Here is a 25,185-nt window from a genome sequence, read left to right as displayed (position 1 = left end):
ACAAGTAATACTTGTATATACTCTTAAAACTGGACGGGCATGTACAAATACTTGTATAAACTATGTTTGTTGTACGGGCATTTAACGGGTAATACTGTCCATACTTGCCCGCTTATCAAACCCGTACAACTCGTATCCTGTGACTATTGCTCAACGATGGTTTTGTTAAGCTGGTGTAGTTCATAGTAGATTTCTCAGGCTGACCCCACCAGATGCACAGCATTACAGGTTGCGTAGAATAACTCTTAAAATCTATTGTTCTAAAGCATAATGAAAATGGAAAATTTATAAATAAAATCTTTAGCTATTCTTTAGCAAGACAATTAATATGCCCTCTTTGGCAACAATGGTTGCTTTCAGGCGAGATGTATTGCTTTTTCATTTTTGACCACTGCTTCTTCTTTATTGCAATTTTAAAATTCTAAATTTTGCTTGTTTAATTTATTTTAGTTGTAAAAAAAAAAAAAAAAAAAGGAAGAAATTAGATAGAATAATAAGAAGAATAAGGTACTAAAGTGTGTACATATTTTTTTTGAGATTCCATATTTTACGGCCGTTAATGTATCGCACCTTAAAAAGATTTTCATATTAAATTATTTTTAGAGCCAAACTTTTCCTAAGAGAAATTAACGTGTTAAAAAAATTAAACTTTCAATAACTTAAATTTAACAGTGATTTTAAATCTTTTCTGGCTTGATATGATTTCTGACTGCAGGTCCCTTCGGTTGCTTACAGAAGTGTTTAAAACTAATACACATTTGGTACTTTTTAAGTAAATATACTTTGAGATGGAGGAAAGAAAGAAAATATATAAGTCCTAACACGTTGAGTCATGAATAGTGCAGCACATTATGCATTTGATAAGTTTTTCATTTTCTATTTAGGTTTTTTTTTTCGCTAAAACTTTATCTTGATTGCCTAAACTTTATACAGAAGGAAGATCCAATCATCAGTTTTAAATTACGAGGATGTGAATAAAAAGTTTGGTTAATATCTATAATAAGAAAGAAGTTTTCAGGAAGTATCCTTTGATGAAGAACTTTAAATACAATATGGTTCTTTTTTTCGTGGTCATTTCGACTCGGTTACAGCATGACGATCAAGCTGAGCCAGATAGACATTATTTGTAATGCTGAACTTTAGTCCGTAATCCTCTACTGTTCACGCTCATCATTCCACCAATAACAAATACCGTTTGAGATGATTTCTTTGAGAATAATTCTGCTTCTTTCCCACTACAAACGGGACATCTTTTGGCATTGCTTTAGAGGTTTATTCGGCAAGACCCAAATTTCCTTTCTTTTCACGTTTTTGAAGGCATAATTAACACCTGTGACTAGAACTTTTGAAACGTTGCAGTTTTTTCAATTATTTTGTTACATCAAGTTGGCAAAAATGTGGAGGCGTTCAGCTTTGCTTTTGTCAGAGTATTCATGTGGAACCCATTCAACCAATTTTCACACTTCTCCGAGCTTTTTGAGACGACGAACGATCGTGCCTTGGACTAGCATTCGTGATGTCAAGTTTCCACTAGAAGGATCTGGTTGTTGAAATTCAATGGTCGTCTGCAAGATTTATGTCACCCGTTTCGAACCTCTTAAACCATCTTTCAATTTGGTTTTTAGTGATTGTTCCCTCAACGAAATGTTTGTTGAGATCACGAATGACCAGTAAAGCTTTAATATGGTGAGTATGAGTGTTATTCTTAACAGACATTTTTTAAAACTATAACAAATAGAAAAAAATATTTTAAAAAAGCACAAAAAATACCAATTTTTTCATCGAAAAAAAGGCGCGAAATAAGCCGTACAATTATGTATCAATGCACAATTAATGCAGCTATGTTTTTTAAAATATCGCCCACGTGCTTTTATATTTATAGCTATAAATTTTTTTTGCATTGAATTCACAAGATTATTGTAAACTTCGGTTGGAACTCCAAAATCTGCGAATATTATCTAGCTCTAATTTTAGAGCTTCAAATTTTGACTAATTTTCTGCCCAAATAGATTCCATTGAATTCGATTCTGGTGATTAAGCTAGCCAGGGCATTAAATTTATTTAACTTACTTCCATCCAAGCATCTGTACTGGGTAAGCTATATGGGCAGGAGCCAAATCTTTTTGAAACTGCAACAATTCGTTTCAACCAATTAACATGTCTACTGTCGGAACCATCCTGCTTTCTATGTAGGTGCGATGGTTGATTCAACCTGTGTAAATATTACACAAAGTTATACTATTTATGCTAGATTAGGCTTAAATATCAACATACCCATCGCCACCTTGCAACCTCGGAACTATAAAGCAATTGCTAAACTTTTCAAATTTAAATCTTTTAATAAGAACTTCGCTTTTCTTGTTTATCACTTCAAAGTTACTTTCACCACTAAAAACTACTTGCCCACACTTTTTTTAAAGACAAAATAATTCTCTCCTTAAATCCCTTTAATTTTGAAACCCAATGAAACATTTTTTTTTACAACTTTATTGAAGGCTTATGTAAATTATCTGTATGTATGTGTATACATATATTCTTTAATATATCTCTAGCTTATCTCTTTTTTATACCTGCACATCCCCTCACTCCCCTAAAAAGTAAAAAAATAATTTTAATAATAATTTAAAACAATAAAGTTGTTTAAATTATGTATAACTAGAAAATAAGTAGTAAACTTAATTTAAAAGGATATATTTTGGCAATTTGTTTCAACATTCAAAAATTCTGATAAGCTTACACCTTTCGCTACAGGGAGGCCGTTATGTAAAGCATCACGAATATCGCTTACAACTCTATCCAACCTAATGATGTCGTTTGGTTTAAAATCAACTATGTATTTAGTTCTCCATTCAAAGTACTTATTGTATTCGTACTCAGAATGCAACAGAAAGTTAATGTAATTTGCTAAAGACTCGGGGGATTTAAACAGCCTTGCGTTTATAAATGAACCCGGAATAGCAACTTTAGCATCGTATTTTGAACCTCCGAGAACAATTGGTACATTACCTCTAATAATAGCATTCCAGTACTTTTCTGTGACGTAATCTTCGCAAAAACTGTTTTCAAAGGCGAGCGTAAATTTATATCGCCTTAACCGTGATTCGCAAGCGTACGTGTTCTTTTCACACTCTTTTTTCTGTCTATAGCTCAAGCCGCAGCTGCCATAAATATCTATAGGCAAATACTGTAAAAGTTTTTCGACATATGTATCTCGAAACGTGTTGCAGTGACTCACTACCCAAACGATAGGTAGTTCTTTCTCTGCAAAACTAAAATCCATATCCAACAACTCCTTTTCCTGCTCTTTTTTACCCGCAAAGTCAAGAGTATCTCTCAATTTAAAGATAATCAGGTGCTGGTACTCTTTAAGCCAATGGGAGGAGTGCTTCGATTTTTCTTCATAATAACCGTAGGGCGCAAACACGTGAGAGTTACGTTTGGGTGTAATGGTCATATTAAAAAAACCGTCAAAAGATTTCCGTGCAACGTTTATCGTGTTGTATGCGCTTTCTTTATTAAAGTAACACCATACTTGGTTAAGAGGTCTATTTTGTGATAATTCTCGGAGCATATTACCTCCGGGCATATCTTTCACGTGAAATATAACAACATCGTAATTTGAAATAGTCTTCTTTAAATGTAGTATTTCATTATATTTTAAAATACGAGAATATTTCACTGTTCCGTTATACAAACTTAAATTTTTTTTCTGGGTTGTCAAAACATTTTCTACATTATAAAATTGTTCTATCTTGACAGCCCTAATATTCTCCTCTGGTCTTTCAAAATAGCGAGAAAAGAGTAATACAGAAATCGTTTTGTGACTGCTTTTTTCACGGCAGTCATTACAATAAGCTTTCTTAGGCTTTATTGTGTAAAGCATTACAAATATCATATCGGCAAAGAAGTTAAATCCCAGCATAAATATAACGATGCCGCACAAAACAAGCTTGGCATGCAAACTTAATCCATTAAAACTAATTTCCATTGTAACAAGAATTCTCTTTTAAAACGACAAATTTAAACAAAAAAATTTTTTATTTAGAAGGAGGCGATAAACATGTTGTCGTCCTTTTCCATAGAAACTAGATTTAAAGATAACGCAGTTTTTTTTTGTTTTTTTAAAAAAGCGTGGAATTGACACCTATAAAAAACGCTTTAACCGCTTGTCATATAAGCCAAAATGTGATCTGTGAAAGAGATTCTTTTTTGTCACTAAGCAGCTCGTCAATTTTTTCAGTTTACTATTGAATCACATCATTAAATATGCTTAAAGTATCATTCATCTGAATTATTTAGTACACAACCTGAATTAAAGAAACGAATTCAACCAGCTGCTATCTTTTTCTGCGTCGAAAAAAAAAAGCTGGTTTAACTCGAATAAAAATACACGCAAATACACGTCTCATACAAGTCTTTCATGTTTTAGTCACATCTGTCATGCTAAACTGTTACCTTCTTACAAAATGCGTTGGTCAATAGTAATGATGTAGATGGGTTTTATTAATTACCATTTGCGGAAGTTATTAAATAAGTAATTGAGTTATGGTAAATTATCCACCACAAATAATTAAGTAAAACAAAAATGCGAGAAGTATTAAATATTACACTAATAAGCTTTTATTTTTAATCTAACCATACGCAGGCCCGAACAATACTTAGATTTAAATCAATAACTCTTAGATCTTAGTTTAACAAATAAATATTAAATTTTTTTTTCTGCTGGTTTAAAACTGAAGATCTGGCCTGAGCCGGAACACTTTATTACTTCAATATTTAACTTGACTACAAAATATTTCTGATCATCTTCTGTCCTTTCATGATACCTAAAAAAGTTGCATGAAAGGAAAAGAATCACTGAACAAACTCTCCTTAATCTTATACAAAGAAGCCTCGTTTAGTCAGGCTACCATTAATCTCTAAAGTTTAATTTTATTCGCTTTTCAGAAAACATTAAAAATGTTTAAAACAATTTAATTTTGTAAGGTGTTGACAAACCTGATCATTTTTTTTTTAAGTTTAAAACAATTTAATTTTGTAAGGTGTGGACAAACCTGATCATTTTTTTTTAAGTATATAGCAAACGGTTAAAAATAGCTAAAAGCAGCTTATTCAAACATTATTTTGTAAATTTTTCTACTTAGTTGGAAAAAAACTAGACATCTATTTATAGTCTATTTGTTCGCACTTGTAATCCATCATGATCTCATGATCAAGTTTTTAATAATGTCTCCTATTTATTCGACAATCCAGATTGCGTTTAAAGCTTTTCGGTTTTTAACAAAAAATAACGAATAATAACCAACTTTTTAAGTGATTTTAAGATATATCGAATTTTCTGAAATTTATCAAACTTTTTATGCGTTTAAAACAGAAAACTTTTCGGTGTGACCAATTTGTATTTATACATGAATTTGCTATTTAAAACTTAATGTAAAAATGAGTGAAACGGTTTTAATCAATTGACAATTTTGTATTGTGTAATACAGTTTTTGAAATAAAATAACACGATACGTGTTATTTTGGAGCAATTCACCCGAACAAAATATACTCATGACAATTTTTAAATGAACGACTAAAACTAGTGTATGCAATTAGGTTGCTTTTTATTTAATTAATTAGGTAACGACGTGGTATGAAATAATTAATCTTGTTTTAAACGAATATAAGTTCGCTTTTATTCTTTCATCCGTTTACGGCAATAATATTTTTTTTATTCCGTATTTGGGGGAAAGCCCAAAGCGTCTTTTTGCAATACTCTCAGTATTGCTAAAACAGGTTTTTGTTAAAATACAAGTTTAAATTTAAAATCAAAATGACTAAAAGTTTCCTTGCTTCCTTGAAATCGATTCAAATGTTGAAGTCAATCTTGGGGAGTTGGGAATCAATCTCCGGGAATAATTATTTTAAGTTTCACTTTTGAGTTTCAAGTTAAATCGGTGTCATGTAAAAAGTGAATATTAGTACCGTAAATATCGTTAAAAAACATTTTCTGTTGAAAGAAAAAAAGAAAAAAAAAAAAAAAAGAGGCTTAATTATTAGTTATATCAAAAGGAATAATTCTATGTATGTCTAATGGAGTTAGTTTGACGTGTGCTCTTGATTGGTTTAATTATTTTATTTTTTCAAAAACTGTTAATATTTAGTTTATCTATATTGTGCAACGTTTAAATATTTAGAAATCAGATTTAGATGCTACGTATATGTATACATATTATGTTGCCAAACCGAATTAAAAGTATTATTTTGCAACTAAACTCTGCTTTCAAACTTTACTTACCAATTGAGCTTTTGTGTCTCCTTATGTATTTTTTACTTAACAACACTTTTATTCACCCGCTTTACGAGCTAGAAACGAGAAATCCCGATTCATCTTAATCTTTTTTTTATTCTATGTTACAATATGCTTTTATCAATATGATAAGTTGTTGAAAACCCTCATTATCATTGTGTGCAATTAGCTGTTCAGAGAAATCAATTTATTTTTAATCAAATAAATATGTTAGTGTATTGCTAAAACTGGCTATCTATTGAAATATATATCTTTATACTTAGCTATATATATATATATATATATATATATATATATATATATATATATATATATATATATATATATATATATATATATATATATATATATATATATATATATATATATATATATATATATATATATATATATATATATATATAGAAAGAGAGAGAAAGAGAGAGAACTAAGTGTAACAATATAAAGCAATTTTTAGCTAGCTGCAACATAATTGATTGACTATTGTGTATAAAGACAACATCATACATTCTGGCTGCAGCATAAACTTTAGAATTATGGCACATCTCCTCAGTGAGTTTTAAAATTTTATTTTATAGCTAAATGTGTTATCTAGCTGCTATTTAAAACCCTTTCAATCTATTTTTTCTTACAACCATAAACCTTAATATATAAATATTTATATATTCATTAAAATTTAAATTACAACTGTATATGTACAGCTAGTAAGTTTAATTATAAAAATATATACCTTGCTGTTGTTAAAAATGTTTTTATACATTTTTGAATATTTATAGTCATAAATTTATTAGTTTTTTTAAATAGCAAAAAATGTTTCTTGACATTATCTATTAATCATTATTATATATTAAAGATTACTGCTTTAAATGTTTAATGTGTTGCAGGATTTAATTTTTTATTCCATGCATATTAAATATGCTTGCATTACAAGGTTGAACCCATTTGTCCATTTGTTTTTGATTTTCATGAAAACTTACACTTTAAAAATGATAATGCGGAGAAGAGGTAAAACATTTGAATCTTTTTCTCACTAAAGTTATTTAATTTCTGCTTTAAAAAATGTATATATTGGTTAAAAAATAATTTTTAGCAAAACAAAGTTTTCTGTAAAGTTGCTCAGTAGTACTTGATTTTTTTTTTGTGTGATTGATTTACTACACACTCAAATGTTTTGAATTTATCTTAGCTCTAAATATCTATTTGAAAAGAGTTGAGATTATTTCACTTACTATAGTTCCTGCTGTAATAGTTTTTTACCCTGAATTTTTATACTACAGCAAATGTTCCTACATGCTTTGTCATGGTTGGGCTTCCAGCTCGTGGAAAAACTTTTATGTCGAAGAAGCTTACACGTTATTTGAATTGGATTGGGGTCAAAACAAAAGGTATCTTTTATTTTTCTTGTGAGAAAATACTATTTGAGAACTCTTTAAGACAATTAAATTAAGTAATCTTACTGATTTAACATGTTAACTCCCATGGCAATTTTCAGAAATCTGGCCAAAAATGACAATTTGATTTTATCACATTATATTATTGAAAACTCAAATTCTAGTGCTCAGTTATCATCAAAAAGCATAAAATTTTTTTTTTTTTTTTTTTTTTTTTAAAAAAAAAGGTCGTATGAATTATCTTGTAGTTAGCTTCTGTAACAAAAATCTCTTTGTGTAAGCCAGCTAAAAATGGCAAGTAAACATAAGATTAGAATTAGCCAAAATCTACGAGTTATCTCGTATTTGGCATTCAATGTGTTTAAGAAATTGCCCTAAGATATCTTTATGCCTTTTGACTGAAATTGATGCAAGTGTATTTTATAACAATATATTTTTGAATTTTAGTTTTCAATGCTGGTGAATACAGGAGAAAGTTGTATGGTACAGTTAATTGTAAGCATGATTTCTTTAGTCCATCAAATATCAGTGGTCATGAAGCTCGCATGTAAGTTAATTAACTTTTCTTGAGTTTTGTATATTTGTTTGATTTTTGCTTAACTAAGATCTTATTCATATGTATATCTCTGTGTATATTTATATTTTATTGTTAATCAAATGTTTAAAGTAGTATTAATGTTTGTAAATGGCATAAGACATTCACAATGTGTAGCTGTTTAAAGAGGTTTTCTTTTATCATTAAAGTGACCTAACAAAGTATTTTAATAGGCGGTGTGTGGAGCTGGCTCTAGTAGATGTTGAAGATTTTTTAAAGAGTCAAGGTGGCCAAGTTGCGGTTAGTTAAACTAAACTACTGGACAGTTAAAGTGGATCAGTCAATCAAATTTAAAATAGAATAAAAGTTTGATTAAAAATTATTTTTAAAATTCATTTTCTCTAATTAGCATTAGTATAGGAGTTTTCAAGTAAAAACAAGTTGTCACCTTTCTTAAACATTTTGGTTCTGTGTGTCATTATTTTAAATAAATAGAAAATCTGATGCAAAACAGCTAAATGGTTATTTTTAACTTGCAATAAATCTGAGACCAAACATTAAATGACAAATATTAGAAAACATAAAAGTAATATTCAATTAATGTGCCGTCCTTAGGGCAGTGTGCATGTAAGTGAAAGAAAATCATGTACAAAATAAGATTGCTTTTTGTGAAGTTTTTGAAGCATCAAGGCTTTCATTTTCTCACAGGATTGCAAGAAGATTCAATAAAATCAGTTTAATACTCAAAAGATGTACTACAGGTTTATTATGGAGAAAGGAATACAGCTAACTTGAAAACAATATGTTCAGTATTACCTAAATTGGATTAATCATGAGTGAAGTGAATCAAGATGGGTGGAGTGAATCAAAATTTTTTTTTTTTTTTTTTTTACCTTTTATCTTAAATTTTTACTGTAAGCTCACTAACTATTCGATATTTAGCATTCTTAGAAGATGTTGATTTGTCTATGGAGTTTTGAAGGTCTTACTATTTATTGGAAAAATAATACAAAAGTAAGAAAAAAGTTGCAGGATTTTTCAAGTGTTACTTATGCTTGTATTTTCTACAAAAAATTGCTTTTCTTTTTTTAAAAAAAATTTTTTAATAAACATTTAGTTTTCTCATTTACTTGTATATTTTGATTGTGTCTGCTAGTATCATTTTTTTTTGAATGTGTCTACTGTTATTATTTTTAACTGCTTTGGTTCTATTTAACTGCAAAATTAGCAAGGGATTCACTTCAATTGTCCAGCAGCTATTATTTTATGTAAAGAATCAGAAGAAAATTCTTTTAAATAAATTTCTGATTTAAAAAAAAAAAAAAAAAAAAAGTAATAATAATGACATTGTTCTTTCAATATTTTGATATTTGCAATTCAAAATTAAGTTAACAATAAAATTGCAAATCTTAACATTTTGTTTTTTTCAAGAATCAAAGTTAAAGTTGTTAAATTTTATGCTCTTTACAAAACTTTTGAGATTTTAAGCTTTTTATAATGTTTAAATAAAAAAAAACTTTCTAAAGAGTGTTGACACAATGAAAGCAGTTACTAAGCTATGGACTATAAAGGTTTTGAATTGTTATTCTGGTGGACTATCTTGCCAAAAGTGTCTGCTAATATGGGATTCTTTTAATGCTCATTATGTAGTCCACTACTTAGAGGTGATTACAACACTTATTTAGCAGTCTTACCAACATTGCTCAACTATATGTTGCTTGCATAGAAAAATCAATTTGAGGGCAAAAAATTAGGGCAAAAAAGAACATCTTGAATTACTTCAGGAAAAAAAAATTTTAACAGCTGGGGGGGTGTTATAAAACCATATATAGAGAAATGCCAGTTTGGAAGATGAAAATACTTCTACTTCCAATGATAGCAGCATAAAGATCCAATGATAGCAGTTAAAGTAAAAAACCTTTATGAAAGATGTTTCTTAATTTTTATTATGTTCAAGAAAGTTATTGTTATGAAATAAGTTCATTAGCGTGATTGGAAGTTTGCCAGGAATTCGCATTAATGGTTTGTTTTAAAGTATTGTTCATCAAAATTGGTTGTACTACCAATATGAAGTAGATTTTTTCCAAAACAATATCTGTTTTGTGAGGTGTAATTTTTCCTTCATACATATATTTTTCTTGCACACTTTGATGTATATTTCCTTTTTTAAAAACTTCATAATGAAACAGCTATTGGATACTATTATCATGATAATAAAAATATTAATTTTGACAAATTGAACTTAAAATTGAAATAATGAAATAGTAAATAAAACACTTTGTTGATCCAACAATAAAATAGATAAATGGACTTGAAAAGGCACTTGTTAATTACTAAATACACTGATAAATTAAAATTATTTAAAAATGGATTTATAATGTGGTCTATGGCCTACTATATTACATGGCCGTTATGTTACATTTTAAAGATTGATTCTAAGAGACCTTATGACATTGTAATATGTGAAAATGACATTGTAATATGTGAAAATCTAAAGATTTAAGCTTGCATAAGACTACTGGTTTAAAGTTTTACTGTACAAAAGTTGTGTATACGCACATATACACATATATATACACATACAGTAGTGTGCAAAAGTTTATAAAAAGTTAAAATTTTCTAGTTTTTTTTGTCATAACTTTTTGCCTTTTCACTGAAAATGAATGGAATTTTTAACAATTATTCTTCTAAAGTGATTACATAGTATAATTTACTCAAAAAAATGAAAATTTGTAATGGAAGGAAGAAATTCAAATTTTATTGAAAAAATAATTGTGCAAAAGTTTATAAACATTTCTATGCCCCATTTAAAAAATCAAAATTTCATTAAACAGTTTTCATTAATTTTCGTTAAACAGTTTTTGTCAATTTTCATTAAACATGTCAGTATTAAAACTAATTTACTGGAGATAATATTTAACTTATATTGAATTTAAAAAATAATTGGAAAGTCTAAGGAATTGTCATTAGAAAAGAAAAATTTAATAATACGTGCTGTAGAGAAGATTCCTTATAAGTAAATTTCTGAGCTTTATGATGTGGCTAAATCAATAATTAGTGCACTAGTTAAGAGATGTAGAGATTTTAAGACACTTGAAAACAAGCATTATCTAGGAAGGCCAAAGATAACTACAGAACATTGAATTAAATCGTATTTTTAAAACTGCATTCTTTGTGTAAATCACAAAGAATGCAATTTTAACTTTGCTTCTAAAAGCATAATTAGCTTCTTTTTTAACAATAAGCAAAACCTAATCAATGCTGCTATATGAAAAGATGCTGTAAAAAAGTTTTAAAAGTAGACAGAGAAAAATAAAATTAAAAAAACAAACATAAATAGATAATAACATAAAAATAGATAAAAACATAAAAAGAACATAAATCTTTAGCTCCAATTTCTTGGCAAATTCTCAATGTTGTTGTCAATTTAAATGTAATGTACAACTATAAAGATAAATATTATTTATATATATAATATGCATAGAAATATATGTTTATAAATACATAAATTACTAAAATAGAAACACAAAATGCCAGTTTTCTGAGAATAGTATCTTATTTTTACTCGTAATATTATATTTAGTTCAGATGAGATATGTTTTTTCTTTATAATTGTGCAACCATTTTTTTTTTTATAAATAGGCCTCTTAAAATCAGCCTCTAAAATGTAACATACACAGCTGTGTATTGTAGTAGGCCATGTGTGGTCATTACTTAAATACCAGCCCACTACAGACATGCTACTAAGAAGTTTCTGTTTTTAAGGCCTATTCTAGAGTGCTACTGGATTCAATTCAACATTCCAGAACTTTCATCTTTCAATCAAAATTCCAAGTTTCTGAATTTTTTGAATTTTCTGAATTTTTCAATTATCAAAAAAAAAAAATAATCTCGTAGTTTTGTAAAAAAATATTTACAATTTTTCATTATTATTATTATTGACTGCCTTCATTTTTTTTTTTTGTTTTTAAAATTAAAATCATTTTGTCTGTTTTCTATTGCAGATCCTTGATGCAACTAATACAACAAGAGAAAGAAGATTATATGTATATAAACGATGTCTCAGTGCTGGTATCAAGGTAATGAGTCTCTATAATGTATACTCTACTATGTATGTATATTTCTTAATGATATATTTAAACTTAGTAATCTGAAATATAGGTATTCAAACAAGTTTTTTTTGCAATAGACTTTCTTTATTGAATCAATATGTGATGATCGTGATGTTATCTACCAAAATATTATGGTCAGTTTTGTTTTGCAGTATTTCTTTTTTTTTTTGGTCGACTTTAAATTATAATCTACAATTGTGTACAAGCTTATGCACAAATGTTTATTTTTTATTGAAATGCGTTTAAGGAAGTGAAGGTTTCATCTCCAGATTATGTAGGAGTAGATGAACGTGAAGCATATAATGACTTTATTGCAAGAATTCATCATTATGAGACATTTTATGAAACAATTGATCTTGATTTAGAAGGGTAAGTTTTTTTACTTGCAAGCTAATTTTTTCTGTTATACATTTTGATGAAAACAATGTCGGTGATTATTTCTGTGTTTATTCTGTAAGCTTTTTTTAGACATTTGTCATTCATAAAAATTATAAATGTTGGAAAGAAATTTTTGGTGAATTTAATTTCTGGTAAGGCCTCATTTGCAATTTTTGATTTTTTTTTTCATTTATTTTCTATTTTTCTTGTTTTACAAAATTCCTTCAAAATCTACTTTCAATTCTTTTGACATCCAAATATTGTTATTTGAATTAAGAATCAAAAGCATTTTAGCTTTAAATTCTTCTATAATAATTTTTTTTTTAAATTAATAGAGGCCTTTGTATAAAGCTATCATGTGTTCCATTTTATTATAAAACTACAGATTACAATTTAAGCATTCTTTTGACGCAATCAAGGATAAGACAATTGAGGCTGAGGCAATCAAGGATATAGTGTTTGGTAAATCAAGGATGTTGTGCTTGGTAAATCAAGGATGCAGTGTTTGGTAAATCTAACCTAAACCATGCAAAAATCTTTACAGCATTATGCAATAAAATTCTATTTATACAGCATTAGTAGACTTGTTAAACACTATTTTTTCCAAGTTTATTAAAATGGTGTGCTTGTTGTTTTTTTTTTAAAGAAGGATCTTTTACTTCATAAATTCAGGCTTTTAGTGTGTTCTTTAAAGTATTGAAAGAACTTTGTGTTTCTTCTGTACAATGACAATGTTTATAACCCCTTATAGTCATAAGCTTATAGTCATAAAGTCATAATGCTGAAGTTCTTTTTTTTTATTTTGTAAAACTTACTCTAAAAAGTCATGTTTTTAAGTTAAAGTTGTGTATTTCCTGATATTATGAATTTTCAAATTTTGATTCCTTATAGGTTATACTAGTTTTTGGAAATAACATGCAAGGCATCAAAATGTGTTGGCCTGTTGATTCATAAAATAGGCCTGATCAAAAAACTTGACTTTGTGATTTGTGCAAATAGATTAGTTTCTTCTTACAAATGTTTTACTTTACTCATTTACTCTTTTTTGCATTTCAAAAATTAGGATATTTTTTTATTTTTAGTGTTATATTGAATTTCCTTACAATATAGAAGAAACACGTTGTCAGCTGTGTGACTTCTTTCTTATTTCTTGCTAAAAATAACGGTTTTTTTTGAGCTTTCACTGAAAGAAACACCAGTGTTGTTAGCTGTGTAGTTGACTTTTTTTTTATTTCTTGTCAAAAATAATGGTTTTTCTTGAGCTTTCACTACACAATATTTTTTAAATATGTTTGATTTTGAATTGGGAATTTTACCAGAATTCTGGATTATCAGTTTTTGGTAAATATTTATCCCATCACTGGTAATTACTGGTTTTTACCAAAATTTTTTTAAATTTCTGTTATGTTGAAAAAATGTCTTCACTAAATGATGATTTGTTGCAAGTACTTTTGTGTTTCTTGTTTATGAAATTTTGAAATAAATGTATGAAATAAATTAAAGATTAATCTTTTAAATCATTAATTAATGAATAAATAAATTACTAAATTAAACCTTTTATAACATATTTTTGTTTGAAAGATGAGTACTGTGTATTGTTAACAATCTTATATGATATGTTCAAATATTTTCTTTTGACTGATTAATCTTTAATTCGATACCATAGAAATATGTTAACCAAAAAGTCCTCAGTTTGGTTTGACTTTACAAAATGTAGTCAAGAATCTGCCATGTGTAAAATACATAAAAAAGTTCTTAAATATGCTGGCAGATCAACTTCTGGGCTCAGGGCTCATATCAAATCTTAACATAACAAAATTAAAAGTATTGAAGAAAAAAATACATAGCCTGTAAAAAAATCCATTATTACCTGTAAAAAGACAAGGAAAGATGACATAATTTGTGAAAAGTGAAAATATGGCATCAATTTATGCCAGGATGGCTTCAGTTGATGGCTTCGGCATTCATGCAAAGGCTAACTCTCGATTCATTAGGAAATCATTCATCAGTTTACAAAAGAAGAATTAGATCAGACCATTAGTCAATCTCTTGCAGGAAAGAAGTGATATTCATCAGCAGTGGTAAAGAATTTAAGTCATCGTTCAAAGAGTTCAACCTGTATGAAAGTAACGGAAAAAGAACAAAAAATTTAAGGACTTTACTGTCAGCACTTGAAAGAATTCCTCTAACTTCTTTTTGAAAGTGAAAGAGCATTTAGTGCTGCAGGTTGCTTTGCTACTAAGAGAAGGTCATGAATGAGTGCTAAATTTCTTGATAGTCTTTGCTTTCTGAAAGGTTATTTCTTACATAACAAAAAAAAAAAAGATGAAAAATAAATATCTTTGTTAAAAATTATGTAATTTACACTTCTTTTATTTAAATTTTTATTGGAAAAAAAAATCACAAATTACTGGTAAATTTTTACTTCTAAATTGCTGGTTCTCAACTATAGTTTGATTCTCAGAAAATCATGTTTTATTGGCATTTTATGTTTGGTTGTAATGAATATCTGCTTCTGGCAATTTTTAAAAAATATATATATTTTTGTTTGTGCATGTAGCTGTTAATTTTGCTTTGATTCTGTTTTCTGTCAATTTCTTTTATCTTTCTAATTACTTGTAAAACTATATTTATATAGCCATATATAAATTTAATGTCAATTTAACAATACTAAAAAGGAATGTAAGTAAACTAATGGTTTGATTCTTAAAAACTTTATCTTTTCTTAAAGTTTTTAACTAGATGGTGAGCACATGCTAATTTGTTTACCAGACAAAGACAAACTTGAAAGGTCTGAATATATTTTTAAAGGTCTGAATATATTCAGATTTTTATAATATATTGAAGGACTTTTTTCAATTATAATTTTCAAAGAAAATTGTTTTTTAAAAATTGTTTTTTGTTGACACAAAAGCTCTTCACAAAATTTTTTTTTTTAAAAAAAAAAGAAAAAAAAAGAAAGCAGAAAACAGATAAATTATGACAAGATTAGAATATTAATCATTACATATTTAGTACAAAAAAAATACGATATTAAAAACATTAACTCTTACTTCAAACATAAACCCTGGAATGTCTGTTTGATTCTGAATTAGCACTAGAACGTGATTGGCATTTTAAGGATTTCGTGTTATATTATAGTTAAATCACATTTTTGTTAACTACATTTTTTCTCAGTATTTAATTGATATGATTAACAAGTTGGGACACACCCATATTAAACATTTTTTTACTTTTAAAAAACTGAGGTAAACTGAATTGTAAGGGTTATAGTTTACAACTTAAAATCAACTTAAAATAGTGAGACAGCGTTATTGGGTTTTATCAAATAAAGAAATAAGTCATCTTTTGTATCCTCACTTTTATTATCAGCATCTAAGATAAATAATATTTTTGGTTTACAAATACAAATAAAAAGTAAAAGCAAACCAAAGATTTTGATTGTGTGGTGACAAATGCTTATTGCACTGACTTTAAATAAATCAATAGGTTCTCTTTACAGGATTAAAAAACAGGGGTTTAAATGTAAAAATGGTGAAAAGAGTATAGTTAACTTTATTTGTGCTTATACATTAATGTAAATATATATTGTGTGTGTATGTATGTATGTATATATATATATATATATATATATATATATATATATATTAGGGTCCGTCAAAAAAAACGAAAGTCATAATTGAACATACCATGGTTTCTTTTATTATGAATTTAGGTATTAGTAAGACCCCTGGAAAATTTCAGACTCATAGGTGCACTACTAAGCCCTGCACTTTAGGTTTGAAAGTCACTTTTTTATGTAAAATAAGGTGCCGTTGTGATCAGGGGCTCGAAAAAAAGGTCCGAAAACTTTTTCAAAAATGCCATGGTATTTTAAATCATGTATTTAGGTGTTAGTAAGACCCATGAAAAATCTCAGACTCTTAGGTACACTACTAAGCCCTCCACTTTGGACTTATAGAGACCCCATCTATTAAAAAAAAGTTTTCCTCAAAACGTTTTTTTTAATATAACGACAACTAATGGGTGCTGCTGATGACGGTTGTGTTTAGTATGCTTATCATTTTTTATAGCTTGTTATTTTTAGCTTGAAGTTTTAAAAAAAAATGTCGAAAAGAGAAGTGTTTCTTGTAGGAGGAAGAACAGAGGTGTTAGCTAATACTAAACTTCCAACTAATAGAAGTGTTCTAAAGTATTACCATTACAGGCTTCTCATAAAGCGCAAGCAAAATTCAAATGTCTCATCCAGTGATGTGAGTTCTTGTTCCCTAGATGATAAATTTCAAGCAAGCTGCACGAAAGAAACTGGGTGCTTAAACGAAAAGTATTTTTGTGTTCTACACCAAGTGAAGAAAATCTGGTTGAAAGCAGGAATTCCTTTCCTTATCCAAGATCAAGCAATTAGGTACCTAATTAATATTTTCATAATGAATATAAAATGATACATACAAGCAGCTTATGTATGGTTTAAGAAACTTGTACTGTGTGAATATATAATGAACTTAGTGGATCCATCTAGATATATAGTATCATTTGTTTAGGACAAAAGTTTTTTAATAGACTTACAAATTACTCAATGTTATTTGACAGAAATTTCTTATATCTTACAGCAAACTAAGTTCTGTAAAATTAAAACATAAGCAACCTTATTATTATTTCTTTATTTTGATAATTCAATAAAGCAAATATTTTATTGAAATCAAAGTATCGCATTTCTTCCAAATATATATTTGATAGTGAAAATATTAAACCATTATGCCACTATTTAAGATCTTTAAAACAAGATTTAATCTTTCCTATTTTAAATTTTTGTTTATGACTTGCAACAGCTAAAAGATTTGCCTGTTTGTCACTTTCGTGCCCAAACGACCCTGAAAAATCCTGGGCTAGTTTAATTCCCCTTTCTGCACAATCATTAACCACATGGAGAGATAGTACAAATTCTTTATATTTTAGAAATCCAGGAAAGAGCTCCCAATTTGAAGGATTTATCTTAATCCATTCCATTTCAAGCATGGTAAGTTTCAACTTATCAAATAAAAACCAACTCTCTGGTCCAACAAGTTCAAAAAGAAGTTTAGTATGACCATTTACTACAATCTGTGGCATTACCTTACCTAGTTTGTATGAATATGGCATCTCTGGCCTAGGAGTTTTGTAAAGCTGAAGAGCAACAGCTTGTCGAACATCTTCTGGTAACTCCTCATTAATGAGACATAGTACAACAAATCTTTCAGTTAGATACCAGAAATGATTCTGCATTGAATTGAAGCATGCCTTAGCAGAATTAGGGTTTCTATCTATGTACTGAATCATATCATTAATGGCTTGTAGGTCCTGAGATGGAGCAGTACTGGCCAAAGGGGCTTTAATAAACCAAGCTGTATAAAATACTGAAATAAATTCACCCATTTTTTTAATAACAACTGCCTCCATAGTAGATACCAAATCAGGTGCAAGGATTGGAATTTGTGGAAGTAGAAGGTCAAGTGTTAAATAATAAATAGCTTTGGCCATAAATCGGGCATGATGACAAGCCATTGGCATATGGAACTTAAAGTTGGTTACTGATCCACCAAGCCAAACAATGCTGAGTTGAACAAGGTACTTATAATCTCCTCGAAGAAAGAAATGATCATCAAGGCAAGTTTGGAGAAATGACAGAGCTTCAGAAGCCTGGAATATAATTTAAAGATTTAGCTTTATACAAATATCTTAAATATTTAACATAAAAATCATGGTACCACTTACCTTGATTGACAAAAAAGTCCCTGGGTCTTCTTTAAATCTCTTAAGATCTGTGTAACATATTCCTTTCCTCAATATTTCATTCCAACTCTGTTTCAATTTCTCAAACAGTGGTTCAGTTGGACCTAATGTTTTTGTCCTTTCAGTAATTGAATTGCAAAAATGCTAAAAAGTTTAAAATAAACTTGACAAGTCTTGATTTTAATAATTTTTTATTTTAATTTAGCTCTTGCAAAAAATATTAATAAAAAAAAATTATACTTATACCTTGATGTAAAGCTCATACATATGATGCCTGCAAGCTAACCATCCCATAGCTTTTCCCCTACATTTCTCTAGTTGTGTACAAACACCATTTAACCATCCAGTGTTCGTGGCAGTTGTATCAAATGACAGAAATTCTACCATATCAAATAAATCCCATTCTTCAAGGATTTTTTGAATTGCTTTTGCTTGTGTGCCTGCTTTACCATTGTCTACAGGAACAATGCCAATAAGTTGAGCATCAGGAATGCCTGGACAGGTAATAATAACAGCTACTCTCTCAATTTTTTTTCTGCCTTGACTTGTACTTTCAGACATTATCTTTGAATCAAAATATAGAGTAAGACATTTATTTTTAACAAGATTTTTAAACTCTTTTTTGATTTTTTGAGCATTTTCGTTAACTTTTTGCTTTTTCTGCCTCTGTAAACTGCTCTGTGATATTGAGAAATCATCAATATGACCTCCGCTGTTATTTATGATAGTAGCCAGTGTTGCTGCAGCTGCAGTTGAAGAGATTCCAAACCTTGACAAAGTAACTCCTATGTCCTTCCCAATTGCTTTTGGAATAAGAAGCGGTATAAAATCAGAACCTCTGCTTTTTTTTCCAGGAATAACAAAATCTTCATCTATTTCCTCAATCAGATTAGCATGTTCAAAATTGTTATCAGAATTAATACAGCTTATTTTCTCCAATCTCTCTTTTTTTTTCTGGACCTCCTCTTTTCTCTTTCGTTCTTCTATTCCCTTTCTCTTTTGAAGCCTATTATATCTTGCTTGAAACTTAGTATCTTTGCAAGAAATTGTTTGCACTCTTGATCCTCTTTGATCTTGCAGAAAAACTAGATCTTCTTGTCGTACTTTTATATCCTTACTGCTATCTTTCAGAATTCGCTCATCACAATCCTTACGAGCAATATCAAATAATTTATCTAACTTGTTTGTAAACTCCTCTCTCTTTTTAATTGCTTTTGCACCAATATGATGCTTAGATTTTTCCAATTTCTTTCTTTCAGCTTCTAAAGTCACTATTTTTGTCCTAAACAAATGATACTATATATCTAGATGGATCCACTAAGTTCATTATATATTCACACAGTACAAGTTTCTTAAACCATACATAAGCTGCTTGTATGTATCATTTTATATTCATTATGAAAATATTAATTAGGTACCTAATTGCTTGATCTTGGATAAGGAAAGGAATTCCTGCTTTCAACCAGATTTTCTTCACTTGGTGTAGAACACAAAAATACTTTTCGTTTAAGCACCCAGTTTCTTTCGTGCAGCTTGCTTGAAATTTATCATCTAGGGAACAAGAACTCACATCACTGGATGAGACATTTGAATTTTGCTTGCGCTTTATGAGAAGCCTGTAATGGTAATACTTTAGAACACTTCTATTAGTTGGAAGTTTAGTATTAGCTAACACCTCTGTTCTTCCTCCTACAAGAAACACTTCTCTTTTCGACATTTTTTTTTAAAACTTCAAGCTAAAAATAACAAGCTATAAAAAATGATAAGCATACTAAACACAACCGTCATCAGCAGCACCCATTAGTTGTCGTTATATTAAAAAAAACGTTTTGAGGAAAACTTTTTTTTAATAGATGGGGTCTCTATAAGTCCAAAGTGGAGGGCTTAGTAGTGTACCTAAGAGTCTGAGATTTTTCATGGGTCTTACTAACACCTAAATACATGATTTAAAATACCATGGCATTTTTGAAAAAGTTTTCGGACCTTTTTTTCGAGCCCCTGATCACAACGGCACCTTATTTTACATAAAAAAGTGACTTTCAAACCTAAAGTGCAGGGCTTAGTAGTGCACCTATGAGTCTGAAATTTTCCAGGGGTCTTACTAATACCTAAATTCATAATAAAAGAAACCATGGTATGTTCAATTATGACTTTCGTTTTTTTTGACGGACCCTAATATATATATATATATATATATATATATATATATATATATATATATATATATATATATATATATATATATATATATATATATATATATATACATATATATAAATATATATATATATACACACATGCACATATATATACATATATATATACATACATACATATATACAATTATATTTTGGTTTAAGGTTACCTTCAGTCAAGAGCTGTATATTTTCTCATGAATATTCATGTTGCACCACGATCAATTTACCTAACTCGGGTAAAAGATTTTATTTCAGTTTCTTAATTTTTTTTTTTATTCAGAAGGCTTTACAAACTTTTTTCTTTTAATAATCTTGTTAAATTTTTGTTTTTTTACATTTTTCAAGTTATTTATCATCTTTATTTTTTACATAAAAGTCATAAACCTTATGCTTAATGACCAATATACCATTGCTTAATAAACACTTGGCTAGTAGACTAAATTTTTTGGTGAATTCTTATAGTACATTAGATGTTGTATGTTTTTAGCATTAGGATATTCTGTTGACTCCATGGTAAAGCATAGGCACATTTCATATCCATCCACTAGAAGGGAATTAAGTGTTTATTTTAGATCTTATTATTCTTCTGCTATTTATATGTTTTTAGCATGGTGAAAGCATGTTAAATCTATCAGGAAGGATAGGTGGCGATTCACATCTTTCCACTAGAGGGAGTGATGTGAGTTTGTTTATCAGTTTGTTGCTTTTGTACCCAAAGCTTTCAGAGAGCTTAAACCTGTTTTTAACAGACCTTTTTTTAACATATAGTACAGCAAGAAGTTAAGTGAATTCATAAATTCTCAAAATATTCGTGATCTTAAGGTACAAATATTTTTCTACTTTTGTTGCTTAAATATATATATATATATATATATACATACATACATACATACATACGTACGTACGTACGTACGTAGGTATGTATGTATGTATGTATGTATGTATGTATGTATGTATGTATGTATGTATGTATGTATGTATGTATGTATGTATGTATGTATGTATGTATGTATGTATGTAGTATGTATGTATGTATGTATGTATGTATGTATGTATGTATGTATGTATGCATGTATGTATGTATGTATGTATGTATGTATGTATGTATGTATGTATGTATGTATGCACACACACACACACACACACACACACACACACACACACACACACACACACACACACACACACACACACACACACACACACACACACACACACACATATATATATATATATAAATACATGTATATATATATATATATAAATACATGTATATGCATATTAATATTATATCTCAAAGCACTGAAAATCTGTGCTTATATATTCTAAAGTTTTGTTAACTGTCCAGTTTTTCTATTAAAGAATTTTTTGCAAAACTAAATATTTTCTTCCAAGTTATTTTATTTAATTTTTAGGTTTGGACCAGTACTTTAAAAAGAACCATACAAACTGCTGAACTTATTGAGGCTTCTCATAAAGAACAATGGCCAGCATTAGATGAATTGGATGCTGTATGTCTTTTAAAATAATGGTGCCTTTTTTTTTGTTAACATTTGTGGTGATTTACTAGAGACTAGTAACCATAAACCAAATGTGCTAAAATTCTTTTAGTTTTTTTTATTTTGTTAAATTTCTGAAAATTCTTTTTGTAAGTGCATTATTGCAAGTTCTGTTTTTGCAATAAAAATTTGTTGAAACTCTATTTCATACAAAATCTTACTGTTGCTATAAATAGAAAATTTATGTCAAGAAGTTAAATATTGATGAAAGTTTAAAAAATTATTCTATCTTCTATAGTTTAGGAATCATTTTTCATTCTAAAGATGTCTTTGTTTTATTCCAGGGAATATGTGATAATATGACTTATGAAGAGATTCAGGAGAAATACCCAGAAGATTTTGCTCGTAGAGACCAAGATAAGTACCACTACAGATACCCAAGGGGGGAGGTATTTAAAATTTTATTTTGTTAAATTTTTGTAAAAATATTTTTAGTGTTTTTTTTTGTATGTTTATAAGTTCAGTTCTACATATGGCATTATATGTGTCATTTTTAAAAGTACTATGGTTTACTTCTATTTATATATATCATATATTGTATCTATTATATATGCTTTATATCTTTTATGTAAAACATACAGTATAATATTTTTGTTCAGTAGAATAGCTTAAATTTTTGATGAATTGTAAACTGGATTGTAAAGACTGAATGGTGTCTTTATAATGCTTCTAAAAATGAGTTTCGTTTTTCTTTGATGTTCTTAAATGCTGTTCCTATCTTTAGTCATATGAAGATGTTGTATCTCGACTTGAGCCAGTTATAATGGAGCTTGAGAGGCAACACAATGTTCTTGCAGTTTGTCACCAGGTAAAGAAGTATAAACTTCTTTTCTCTTTTAATTTTTATAATTAGAATTTTTATCACTTGTTATTATTTATTAAATTTTTTATGGGTATTTTTAAAAAGTTAATTTAGAGTTAGTTTGCTTCAAGATTTTTTCCTAGATGTTCAATAAAACAGTTATTGACTTCAGAAGATACGTATAATTCTTAAAAACTAAAATTTTATTTTAATGATATATAGGCTGTCATGCGTTGTTTACTTTCTTATTTTTTGGACACAAAAGCGCAAGATATCCCTTATTTAAAAGTTCCTCTTCATACAGTATACAAGCTCACACCTGTTGCTTATGGTATGTTAAGCAAATTTAATTGAATCTAAAATAATAAATTGATACTCTTTCAATTGTAAGTCCACTGTCATTACTGACCAAATAGTTTTAAACAGTTTTATTCCACAATCTTAGTTACATTGAATTACAGAGTATTTAAAAGTTAGTTCTCTAAACTAGCTTGTAAATACTCTGTAAATGTTATTCTATAATGCAAGAAAAGTTTAATGCCAATAAGTCACCAGGAAAAGCATAACACAATCAAGTTATCTAAGCTCTATTTTAAAGCAGATTTGCATAACATTTTTTAATGGTTTTTCTTGTTTTAGGATGTCGCGTGGAGACCTTTAAGTTAGATGTGGATTGTGTTGACACTTATCGAGAAAGGCCAGCTGTAAGTAAAAAAATTTATGCTGTTTAAAAAGAATTTTTGTTGTTGTTGTTGTTGTTAAAAAAAAAAAAAGAATAACATGTATGAATATATTATACCTTGGTATATAATTATCGTTTTATATATAATTATATATATATATATATATATATATATATATATATATATATATATATATATATATATATATATATATATATATATATATATATATATATATTTAGGATGTTCGTCTGAATAGATCCCCTATGGAGGCACTAAAAACTGTTCCTAGTCATGCGTAAGTTTATCTATATAGTATGTATATATATTTGTGTGTGTACACATATACGTATATAAACATATACTTAATTTTTACTTGTTCAGTTTTTATGTCTTAAACACTTATTCCTATGTCCTCTTTTAGTATGTTAGAGTACGACTCGAGTTGGCACAGAAAAACTCCTAAACCAACTGTTGTTATTCCCTTCAACACTTTAGAATTGTAATGTTCAAGTATTTGCAAATACCCACCGAAGAAAAACTGAGTGAAAAAACAAGAAGCATTTTAACTCTAAATATTTTGGCATTTTAAAGTCAACTTTTTTTAAACATAGTTTGCTAATAATTACCTTACTACATGTGACAGCAATCTATAATTTTTCATGGAAAAAGACGTAGAGATTATTTTAATATTGCTCTTCGTTTTTTTTCTTGAAATTTATTTTCATTTCATGTTTTTGTTGTTAATTTGTGTTTAATTGAGTTAGGTTTTTAATTGAGTTTACCTATAAAGGATGCTTGCACGTCCAAAACATTTATTTTTCAATATATTTGCGTTTCTGATGTTATGTTCCATTAATAAAGTCATTTAAATTGATGATTTTCTGCTTTTAAAAGGAATTTTTTTATAATGAATTTGTTTCCTGGATTGACGAATGTGTTGTTAAAGAAACCTGTTTCTTTATTGCATTATTTTCGATTTTTTAAAAATCTGTTTGGATTTATTTGTTTGTTTGGTTAAATTATTTATCTTGATGCTCTTGCTTTTATTTATTCGCTCTCAGTTCGCAGTTTTCTTTATATATATATATATATATTTTTTTTTTTTTTTTTAGTTTTTTAGTTTTTTTGTTCTATCTTTCGTAGAACAAGTACAAACCTTTCAACCCCTGGGGAATGTTTAAATCGTAATACGTAAATTATAAGCAAAGTTATGTCTTTTTTTTGCCGAAAGAACAAAAAGTTTAAATCGATGAAGCGTTTGTGCTCAAACAGGTAATATATACTCCCTACACTTTGTAAGATTTATATAACTACCAATAAAAATTCAAATTTTAAAAAGCTAGTTCTTGCCAATATAATTGCTTCTTAGCTAAATTGCCTTAAGACTTGGCTATCGGTAGCCGAGTCTTAAGCCGAAATTAATAAGTGGAGTGAAATATACAGGGCTTACCCTCACCAACGCT

The 25,185-nt window shown here is 28.4% G+C and overlaps 3 protein-coding genes across 4 annotated transcripts; 2 read left to right on the top strand and 1 right to left on the bottom strand.

The window, feature by feature from the left end:
* Positions 1-977: 977 nt before the first annotated feature.
* On the bottom strand, positions 978-4,993 carry LOC145195368 (lewis-type alpha-(1,3)-fucosyltransferase-like). The gene is made up of 2 exons (XM_090070890.1): positions 2,071-4,993; positions 978-1,725 (listed from the first exon to the last, which is right to left on the bottom strand). The coding sequence occupies exon 1, from the start codon at positions 3,986-3,988 to the stop codon at positions 2,681-2,683; it is 1,308 nt and encodes a 435-aa protein (XP_089927016.1). The 5' UTR covers positions 3,989-4,993; the 3' UTR covers positions 978-1,725; positions 2,071-2,680.
* Positions 4,994-6,696: 1,703 nt separating this feature from the next.
* Positions 6,697-24,756, top strand: LOC145195376 (6-phosphofructo-2-kinase/fructose-2,6-bisphosphatase-like). Of its 2 annotated transcripts, none has more exons than XM_090070396.1 (18): positions 6,697-6,844; positions 7,570-7,677; positions 8,131-8,230; positions 8,452-8,518; positions 12,223-12,297; positions 12,408-12,464; positions 12,578-12,699; positions 12,799-12,860; positions 20,838-20,911; positions 21,283-21,354; positions 21,444-21,497; positions 22,091-22,186; positions 22,519-22,623; positions 22,959-23,042; positions 23,259-23,367; positions 23,676-23,740; positions 23,962-24,017; positions 24,144-24,756. In XM_090070396.1, the coding sequence occupies exons 1-18, from the start codon at positions 6,829-6,831 to the stop codon at positions 24,223-24,225; spliced, it is 1,404 nt and encodes a 467-aa protein (XP_089926522.1). In that variant the 5' UTR covers positions 6,697-6,828; the 3' UTR covers positions 24,226-24,756. The 2 variants fall into 2 exon arrangements, with proteins under 2 accessions (XP_089926522.1, XP_089926521.1); XM_090070395.1 differs by lacking the exon at positions 6,697-6,844 and adding an exon at positions 7,156-7,297.
* On the top strand, positions 16,699-18,099 carry LOC149880187 (uncharacterized). Its single transcript, XM_090069904.1, has 2 exons — positions 16,699-17,113; positions 17,665-18,099. Exons 1-2 carry the CDS (start codon positions 16,815-16,817, stop codon positions 17,792-17,794), a joined length of 429 nt encoding a protein of 142 aa, XP_089926030.1. The 5' UTR covers positions 16,699-16,814; the 3' UTR covers positions 17,795-18,099.
* Positions 24,757-25,185: the final 429 nt, after the last annotated feature.

Source organism: Hydra viridissima, unplaced genomic scaffold (genome assembly GCF_058129835.1).
Source record: "Hydra viridissima isolate aposymbiotic clone 2 unplaced genomic scaffold, HvirCarnegie_v1 scaffold_13, whole genome shotgun sequence".
NCBI lineage: Eukaryota > Metazoa > Cnidaria > Hydrozoa > Anthoathecata > Hydridae > Hydra > Hydra viridissima.
Note: the sequence above shows the minus strand (reverse complement) of the source record. Positions and strands in the feature narration are given on the sequence as shown.

Bases quoted from the DNA above. Each gene is read 5' to 3' on its own strand.
- LOC145195368 (XM_090070890.1), bottom strand. From the start codon at position 3,988: ATGGAAATTAGTTTTAATGGATTAAGTTTGCATGCCAAGCTTGTTTTG.
- LOC145195376 (XM_090070395.1), top strand. From the start codon at position 7,159: ATGTTTAATGTGTTGCAGGATTTAATTTTTTATTCCATGCATATTAAA. The intron at 8,231-8,451 runs GTAAGTTAATTA...GTATTTTAATAG, and splicing joins AGTGGTCATGAAGCTCGCAT to GCGGTGTGTGGAGCTGGCTC. The intron at 12,861-20,837 runs GTAAGGCCTCAT...TTTTGGTTTAAG, and splicing joins TTTGGTGAATTTAATTTCTG to GTTACCTTCAGTCAAGAGCT.
- LOC149880187 (XM_090069904.1), top strand. From the start codon at position 16,815: ATGTCGAAAAGAGAAGTGTTTCTTGTAGGAGGAAGAACAGAGGTGTTA. The intron at 17,114-17,664 runs GTACCTAATTAA...TTTATATTTTAG, and splicing joins ATCCAAGATCAAGCAATTAG to AAATCCAGGAAAGAGCTCCC.